Genomic DNA, 8,147 nt, shown 5'->3' with positions numbered 1-8,147 from the left:
GTTCTCCGTCGGGGATGGGGACTTCTCTGGCTCGGTCTTTTTCCCATTCTCCATCCAGGTGAGCCTCGCCACATCGGGGTAAAACCCCACCAGGCTGCCGGGGCACGATCTCGTTCACGGGGACGGCACCAGAGTAGTTGGCGGCCAGCCTGGGCCTGGGGGAGACTGGAACAAAACAGCCCTTACAGGGGAGCTCGTCCTGAGCAACTGTGGGAAGGTTGTAGGTGTGCGTGTGTGTGCTGGGGCTGCACCCCAGAGCTGAGACTTGTCTCCAGGTCTCAGCAGGGCTCTGGAGCAGGCGCAGCCTCTCGTGCTGGGCCCCTGGTGTGTCGCGGGGGTGCAGAGCTGTGCACCAGACCCCTTTGCACACCACAACCCTGCCCCACAGAGACCCCGGGGACAGGGAACATGTTGAAGTGAATGCAGGAATCGGGGTGCAGGGAGGCGCAGACTCACCAGCTTTCTTCCTGGGGTGAAAACCTCACAAACCCTCCCTGCATGGTTTAAAGTGGGGCTGGTGCCGTTCCAAGGCTCCCCTCATCAGCCCCCATGGGCAGAGCACCGTCTCCAGCCTGGCCGACGATGGGAGCGCCCGGTCTGGCCCAGCCGGCTCCTCACCTCGCAGGGCCTGGCTGAGGCTGTACGTCCCCCGCAGCGGAGCCGACATGGTGCTGTGCTCGATCTGGCAGGTGAGCTGGGAGCGGATGTCCCCGACCGTCAGCGTCCTCGCCAGGGTGCTGGACACGCAGTAGGAGTCTCTCTCATTCTCGAAAACACGGCTGAACCTGAGGCTCGCAGGAAACATGGGCTCGGGTCCATTCCAAGGGAAGATGCAGCCTGGTTTGTGACCAGAACCATGCTGGGCTTGCCGGGCTCGGTCTTCTGGTGGATGATGCTGGATGGCTTCATGAAATGCTGGGTGCTTCCCATCAGGACTCCCTACCCTGAGCTCTGAGCGCTAGGGCAGTAAGGGCCTTGGGCTCGAGCAATGTCAGTGACCCCAGCACAGCTGGGAGGCACTCACCTTCCTTCTTGTCCTCCTCCATCTTGTTGCTCGTCGCGGTGACTGCCAGGACGCGGGTGACGCTGGCGGGGGGCTGGGAGTCGTGCACGGCCCGGCAGGTGAACGAGGACTGGTTCCTCTGCTCGGTTGCCCTCACCTCCAGGGTCCTCGTCAGCGAGAAGGTCCCGTTCGGGTTCTCCGTCGGGGATGGGGACTTCTCTGGCCCGGTCTCATTCCCATTCTCCATCCAGGTGAGCCTCGCCACATTGGGGTAAAACCCCACCAGGCTGCAGGTGAACGCCACCATCTCGTTCACGGGGACGGCACCAGAGTAGTTGGTGGTCAGCCTGGGCCTGGGGGAGACTGGAACAAAACAGCCCTTACAGGGGAGCTCGTCCTGAGCAACTGTGGGAAGGTTGTAGGTGTGCGTGTGTGCGCTGGGGCTGCACCCCAGAGCTGAGACTTGTCTCCAGGTCTCAGCAGGGCTCTGGAGCAGGCGCAGCCTCTCGTGCTGGGCCCCTGGTGTGTCGCGGGGGTGCAGAGCTGTGCACCAGACCCCTTTGCACACCACAACCCTGCCCCACAGAGACCCCGGGGACAGGGAACATGTTGAAGTGAATGCAGGAATCGGGGTGCAGGGAGGCGCAGACTCACCAGCTTTCTTCCTGGGGTGAAAACCTCACAAACCCTCCCTGCATGGTTTAAAGTGGGGCTGGTGCCGTTCCAAGGCTCCCCTCATCAGCCCCCATGGGCAGAGCACCGTCTCCAGCCTGGCCGACGATGGGAGCGCCCGGTCTGGCCCAGCCGGCTCCTCACCTCGCAGGGCCTGGCTGAGGCTGTACGTCCCCCGCAGCGGAGCCGACATGGTGCTGTGCTCGATCTGGCAGGTGAGCTGGGAGCGGATGTCCCCGACCGTCAGCGTCCTCGCCAGGGTGCTGGACACGCAGTAGGAGTCTCTCTCATTCTCGAGGAGGATCTGGAGCGGTTGGGCTGGGAGCTTGGCCCCGTCCTTGAGCCAGGTCACGGTGATGTCTCCGGGGGAGAGCCCTTTGGACGTGCAAGTGAAGTTCACGGGGCTGCCCGGCTCGACCCTGCTGGCGGGGCCGGACACGGATGGGGGGGGGCAGGTCCCCACGGCCCCCGCGCTGCACACAGCACATCCCTGCCCGCACCCCGCTCTCCTGGCCCCACCTGTCTCCCCGAGCACCCCCAAGCCCGCCTGCACCAGCCCGTGTCCCCGCTCAGCCCCCCTCTCTGGCAGTGCTGCCCAGGGCAGGCCACGGGCAAGCCCCGGTACCTCACGGCTCCTCCCTGCGCACGAAGAGGAAGAAGAGGAAAACTCCGATGAGGCCCTTCTCCAGGACGTACCCAACCCAGAGCCCAGGGCTGGACAGCAGACACTGGCCTGGGTGGGAAGGTGTGCGATGAGCAGGGGCTGGGCCCGTGCGGGGTCACGCACAGGGGTGCAAGGAGCCCAGCTCCCACAACAGGTGCTGCCTCAGGTCCCCCGCCCCATCCGTCCCGGCACCGTTACGGGCTCCCTGCAGCTGGACACGGCCTGGGCTCTGCGCTCGTCTTCCTCGGGCAGCAGACCTGCTTTGTCCGCTGTGCCGGGGCACGCCCCTGCCTGCGGCTCCTCCTCCATCTTGTTGCTCGTCGCGGTGACTGCCAGGACGCGGGTGACGCTGGCGGGGGGCTGGGAGTCGTGCACGGCCCGGCAGGTGAACGAGGACTGGTTCCTCTGCTCGGTTGCCCTCACCTCCAGGGTCCTCGTCAGCGAGAAGGTCCCGTTCGGGTTCTCCGTCGGGGATGGGGACTTCTCTGGCCCGGTCTCATTCCCATTCTCCATCCAGGTGAGCCTCGCCACATTGGGGTAAAACCCCACCAGGCTGCAGGTGAACGCCACCATCTCGTTCACGGGGACGGCACCAGAGTAGTTGGCGGCCAGCCTGGGCCTGGGGGAGACTGGAACAAAACAGCCCTTACAGGGGAGCTCGTCCTGAGCAACTGTGGGAAGGTTGTAGGTGTGCGTGTGTGTGCTGGGGCTGCACCCCAGAGCTGAGACTTGTCTCCAGGTCTCAGCAGGGCTCTGGAGCAGGCGCAGCCTCTCGTGCTGGGCCCCTGGTGTGTCGCGGGGGTGCAGAGCTGTGCACCAGACCCCTTTGCACACCACAACCCTGCCCCACAGAGACCCCGGGGACAGGGAACATGTTGAAGTGAATGCAGGAATCGGGGTGCAGGGAGGCGCAGACTCACCAGCTTTCTTCCTGGGGTGAAAACCTCACAAACCCTCCCTGCATGGTTTAAAGTGGGGCTGGTGCCGTTCCAAGGCTCCCCTCATCAGCCCCCATGGGCAGAGCACCGTCTCCAGCCTGGCCGACGATGGGAGCGCCCGGTCTGGCCCAGCCGGCTCCTCACCTCGCAGGGCCTGGCTGAGGCTGTACGTCCCCCGCAGCGGAGCCGACATGGTGCTGTGCTCGATCTGGCAGGTGAGCTGGGAGCGGATGTCCCCGACCGTCAGCGTCCTCGCCAGGGTGCTGGACACGCAGTAGGAGTCTCTCTCATTCTCGAGGAGGATCTGGAGCGGTTGGGCTGGGAGCTTGGCCCCGTCCTTGAGCCAGGTCACGGTGATGTCTCCGGGGGAGAGCCCTTTGGACGTGCAAGTGAAGTTCACGGGGCTGCCCGGCTCGACCCTGCTGGCGGGGCCGGACACGGATGGGGCAGACGGGCTGGCTGCAGGGAGAAGCACTCTTCAGGCTGACTTGTCACCAAGAGCCTGAGCCCAGCCCCATGGCACCCACGTCCCCAGGGCAAAGAGCAGCCTGGCCTGGTGCCTGGAGGTCGGGGGCAGCGCTGGGGAAACGCAGCAGCACGTGAAGAAGAGGGAGAGCTGCCGGGGCTGCGGGGGCTCGGTGCCTGCAGGAGCTCGGCAGAGCCCGCTGCGCTGCACTGTGGGTGGATGTGCAGACCGTCCTCTGGCTGGGGACAGCCTGTCCTCTTGCTCAGTCTGGGGCTGCAGGGCCATCTCCATGGGTGCATGCTGGGCCTTTTGCCACGTTTGAGAATTGAAAAGCAGCTGAACTGCAGTGCAGGCACCTGCCGCCACGACTTCCTAGTGGTGTGTACTACGCCGCCCCCCTGTAGCCCAGGAACATCCTGTGTGCTGCCCGCTCTGGTGTGCGGTGTAGCTGGTTGGCAGCAGCTGTAACTTGTGGTGTGGCCGGTGGACCTGCCCCAACTCCTAGGAGAGTAAAGGCATGGTAAAGGCACCTTGGATTACCCGAGGTTGCTCTCCAAGCTGCCGTTCAAGTTGGGGTCCTCCCTCTGGAGAGGGCTTTAGCCCTCAGGGTCCTAGTCTAGTGTCCAGCTGCATTCCCACCCGGGTGAGATGGGCATTTTGATGGTCCAAACAGGGAAAGAAGCCAGAGGTCTTGTAACTCCTGGGTTCAAACGCTGCATGGGGCTTAGGTTGGCTGTTGGCATCCAGAAGATGCAGGATATGGACACCAACCACCCATGAGTCCTAGGGAAACCTCGGGCTGCCAAACACGGCTGAACCTGAGGCTCGCAGGAAACATGGGCTCGGGTCCATTCCAAGGGAAGATGCAGCCTGGTTTGTGACCAGAACCATGCTGGGCTTGCCGGGCTCGGTCTTCTGGTGGATGATGCTGGATGGCTTCATGAAATGCTGGGTGCTTCCCATCAGGACTCCCTACCCTGAGCTCTGAGCGCTAGGGCAGTAAGGGCCTTGGGCTCGAGCAATGTCAGTGACCCCAGCACAGCTGGGAGGCACTCACCTTCCTTCTTGTCCTCCTCCATCTTGTTGCTCGTCGCGGTGACTGCCAGGACGCGGGTGACGCTGGCGGGGGGCTGGGAGTCGTGCACGGCCCGGCAGGTGAACGAGGACTGGTTCCTCTGCTCGGTTGCCCTCACCTCCAGGGTCCTCGTCAGCGAGAAGGTCCCGTTCGGGTTCTCCGTCGGGGATGGGGACTTCTCTGGCCCGGTCTCATTCCCATTCTCCATCCAGGTGAGCCTCGCCACATTGGGGTAAAACCCCACCAGGCTGCAGGTGAACGCCACCATCTCGTTCACGGGGACGGCACCAGAGTAGTTGGTGGTCAGCCTGGGCCTGGGGGAGACTGGAACAAAACAGCCCTTACAGGGGAGCTCGTCCTGAGCAACTGTGGGAAGGTTGTAGGTGTGCGTGTGTGCGCTGGGGCTGCACCCCAGAGCTGAGACTTGTCTCCAGGTCTCAGCAGGGCTCTGGAGCAGGCGCAGCCTCTCGTGCTGGGCCCCTGGTGTGTCGCGGGGGTGCAGAGCTGTGCACCAGACCCCTTTGCACACCACAACCCTGCCCCACAGAGACCCCGGGGACAGGGAACATGTTGAAGTGAGCGCAGGTAACGGGGTGCAGGAAGGCGCAGACTCGCCCTCCCCCTGGGGATAAAACCCCACAAACCCTCGCTCTCACTGCGTGGTTTAAAACGGGGCTGGTGCCGCACCCATCAGCCCCCATGGGCAGAGCACCCATTTCCAGCCTGCCTAGCAATGGGAGCACCCGGTCTGGCCCAGCCGGCTCCTCACCTCGCAGGGCCTGGCTGAGGCTGTACGCCTCCCGCAGCGGAGCCGGCCTGGGGCTGTGCTCGTCGATCTGGCAGGTGAGCTGGGAGCGGATGTCCCCGACCGTCAGCGTCCTCGCCAGGGTGCTGGACACGCAGTAGGAGTCTCTCTCATTCTCGAGGAGGATCTGGAGCGGTTGGGCTGGGAGCTTGGCCCCGTCCTTGAGCCAGGTCACGGTGATGTCTCCGGGGGAGAGCCCTTTGGACGTGCAAGTGAAGTTCACGGGGCTGCCCGGCTCGACCCTGCTGGCGGGGCCGGACACGGATGGGGCAGACGGGCTGGCTGCAGGGAGAAGCACTCTTCAGGCTGACTTGTCACCAAGAGCCTGAGCCCAGCCCCATGGCACCCACGTCCCCAGGGCAAAGAGCAGCCTGGCCTCGCGACTGGGAAACGCAGCAGCACGTGAAGAAGAGGGAGAGCTGCCGGGGCTGCGGGGGCTCGGTGCCTGCAGGAGCTCGGCAGAGCCCGCTGCGCTGCACTGTGGGTGGATGTGCAGACCGTCCTCTGGCTGGGGACAGCCTGTCCTCTTGCTCAGTCTGGGGCTGCAGGGCCAGCAGCTCCTGCCACGTTTCATGGGAACAGGGAGGCCTCACCCAGACCCCGGAGCACCCTTCACCAGCCCCAGGTTCACCCTCCCAGCTCCCATGCACCTTGCAGCTTATTCCTGCAGCTGGCGGTGGGCAGCGATTCCCCCGGCTCGGACAGAAATGCCCCCACCGCAGCACCACCCCACGGCCCACGCAGCAGACCTCCAGCACAGCCACAGCCTGTCCCTGGCATCCCGGCTGCCCGGGGGGCGTTGGGCTGGGCTGGGCTGGGCGGCTCCTGCCTGCTCTGGGGCCTGGCAGGGCAGGGCAGGGATGCTCTCACCGCTCACGGACACCATCATGCCTGCTCCGGATCGGTACTCCTTATCAGGCAATCCTTTCGTGAACTTCACGCAGTAATAGGTGCCGGCGTCCTCGGGGCGGACGTCACTGATGTGGATGGAGTAGTCTGTGAGAGAGTTGGGCACAGCCTTTGTGACCCGGGGGAATGACCCTGTCTCTGCATGGACGAGCTGGCGGTCGCCACCCGAGCCCTTGAACCACTTCACTGGCCCTGCTGGTCCGCGCTGAGGCACGGTGCAGTTCAACTCGAGCGTGTCCCCCGCCGACACCGACACGGGCTCCTTGGGCTGCAGCACCTGGAAGTCCTGGCCCCCGGCACCTGGGACGCAGTGAACAGGACAGGACGGGGTGAGCGGTGTGGCAGAAATGCCCCCGTCGGTACCCCTGCCCAGAGACCCGTCTGTGCCAGCCTGAGAGGCTGGTGTTGAATCCCGCAGGGCGGGGATCTCCCTCCCTGGTCTGCATGACCAAAGCCTGGGGCCTGGGAGGCGATGCTCTGGTCACCTGGGCAGGGGAAAGGCCTGGCCCTGCGTGCGGGCCCAGGTAGCCAGGGATGCTTGGGAGATTTGTTGTCTGCAAAGACGGTGCGTTCGTGCCCGGCGCGCTTTTGCCAATAAACACACAGCGGTGGAGGATCCAACTTAATCTTTATTATTCCAAGTCTGCGCAGAAAGGGGGCACTTGGCGATCGTTCGCAAAGCAAGCACCCACCCAACTTAGTTGGCGTTAGCCTTTTATACTTTTCTCTCACCCAGCACGCTGCGCAGTTACTATTGGCTGCTTCTTTTAGCCCATGCGCACATCACCTTAGCCACAGAACATGCCCGTAGTTGCCTACGTGGCATCTTTTCTCAGCAAGCAATCTCTTCCTATCTTACATACACCACACCCCGCCCAGCGCCAGCGCGCGGCTTCATGCATTTAGCTAGAGAGAATTAGAAAAAGCCTAAGTCTTGCGTACATCAGATTGGTCGGCTGGTGGCCAGTGTGGGCAGCTTCCATTGGACCGGGCTGCTGAGGTCAGAGGGGATATAAAAGGGCCCGGGCCAGGAAGAAGGCAGCCATTAGCCATGCGGTCATCCAGGTGAATCTGAACCTGGGAGAGGAGCTTCACCATCTCAACCGGGCTCTCTCCTCATCACCGCAGGCGCCAAGAGCGCCCTGCCTCCAGAGGAAACGCCAACCACCTCTGGATGACGCGTGTGAGTAAGATACTCGAGATCAGACTAGATATTTAGCTTCAGTAACTCAGATGCGTGTTCAAACGGCTACCTCAGCCACCCTGGTTTGCTCGATGGGATTCCTCTGATATTGCTCTACCTTTTGCCCTGTTTCCGCCCTACCCCCGTCATCAATAAAGTTCTCCTTGTGACCGGTGTGGGAGACTCATTGAGGGGTGGGTCTGAATTATGCCGAGGAGGCCCCTTAGGTCGGTGGACTAAGAGAGACTTTCCTAATCAGCCCCTGACTTGGGGAAGTGCCCCAAGTGCCTGTATTGGGTCTAGCACCCATTGGACGATCAGGCCTGTGTTTTCCAAGGTGCGCAGAGCCAGAAGTGAGTCCAGAGCCTGGGATGGTGGCAGCGGGACCCCCAGGCTAGCGGGTGTGCTCCAGGGAAGGGGTCGGCCGCACGG

At 63.4% G+C, this 8,147-nt stretch overlaps 3 protein-coding genes across 7 annotated transcripts in view; 1 reads left to right on the top strand and 2 right to left on the bottom strand.

Annotated features, from left to right (window-relative positions):
* Positions 1-2,241: 2,241 nt before the first annotated feature.
* On the bottom strand, positions 2,242-4,034 carry LOC102383442 (signal-regulatory protein beta-1-like). The gene is made up of 4 exons (XM_025201663.1): positions 3,973-4,034; positions 3,422-3,753; positions 2,627-2,968; positions 2,242-2,408 (listed from the first exon to the last, which is right to left on the bottom strand). Exons 1-4 carry the CDS (start codon positions 4,032-4,034, stop codon positions 2,302-2,304), a joined length of 843 nt encoding a protein of 280 aa, XP_025057448.1. The 3' UTR covers positions 2,242-2,301.
* Positions 4,035-4,128: 94 nt separating this feature from the next.
* The window catches only part of LOC102368518 (signal-regulatory protein beta-1-like), a 6,316-nt gene continuing 2,297 nt past the window's right edge, over positions 4,129-8,147 (bottom strand). The window contains exons 2-5 of the mRNA XM_014519004.2: positions 6,494-6,832; positions 5,588-5,905; positions 4,801-5,142; positions 4,129-4,244 (exon numbers count right to left, since the gene is read on the bottom strand). Of these exons, the coding sequence (XP_014374490.1) occupies positions 4,129-4,244; positions 4,801-5,142; positions 5,588-5,905; positions 6,494-6,832 (1,115 nt within the window). The remainder of the gene's footprint in view (positions 4,245-4,800; positions 5,143-5,587; positions 5,906-6,493; positions 6,833-8,147) is intronic.
* The window catches only part of LOC102382872 (tyrosine-protein phosphatase non-receptor type substrate 1-like), an 8,148-nt gene continuing 7,656 nt past the window's right edge, over positions 7,656-8,147 (top strand). For 4 of the 5 annotated variants that reach the window (XM_025201721.1, XM_025201719.1, XM_025201720.1 and 1 more), the window contains exon 1: positions 7,656-7,715. The gene's annotated coding sequence lies outside the window, so the exon portion shown is untranslated. The remainder of the gene's footprint in view (positions 7,716-8,147) is intronic. The other variant, XM_014519020.2, reaches the window with a different exon arrangement.

This window comes from Alligator sinensis, unplaced genomic scaffold, assembly GCF_000455745.1.
Source record: "Alligator sinensis unplaced genomic scaffold, ASM45574v1 scaffold752_1, whole genome shotgun sequence".
Lineage (NCBI taxonomy): Eukaryota > Metazoa > Chordata > Crocodylia > Alligatoridae > Alligator > Alligator sinensis.
This window is presented reverse-complemented; position numbering and strand designations above follow the sequence as displayed.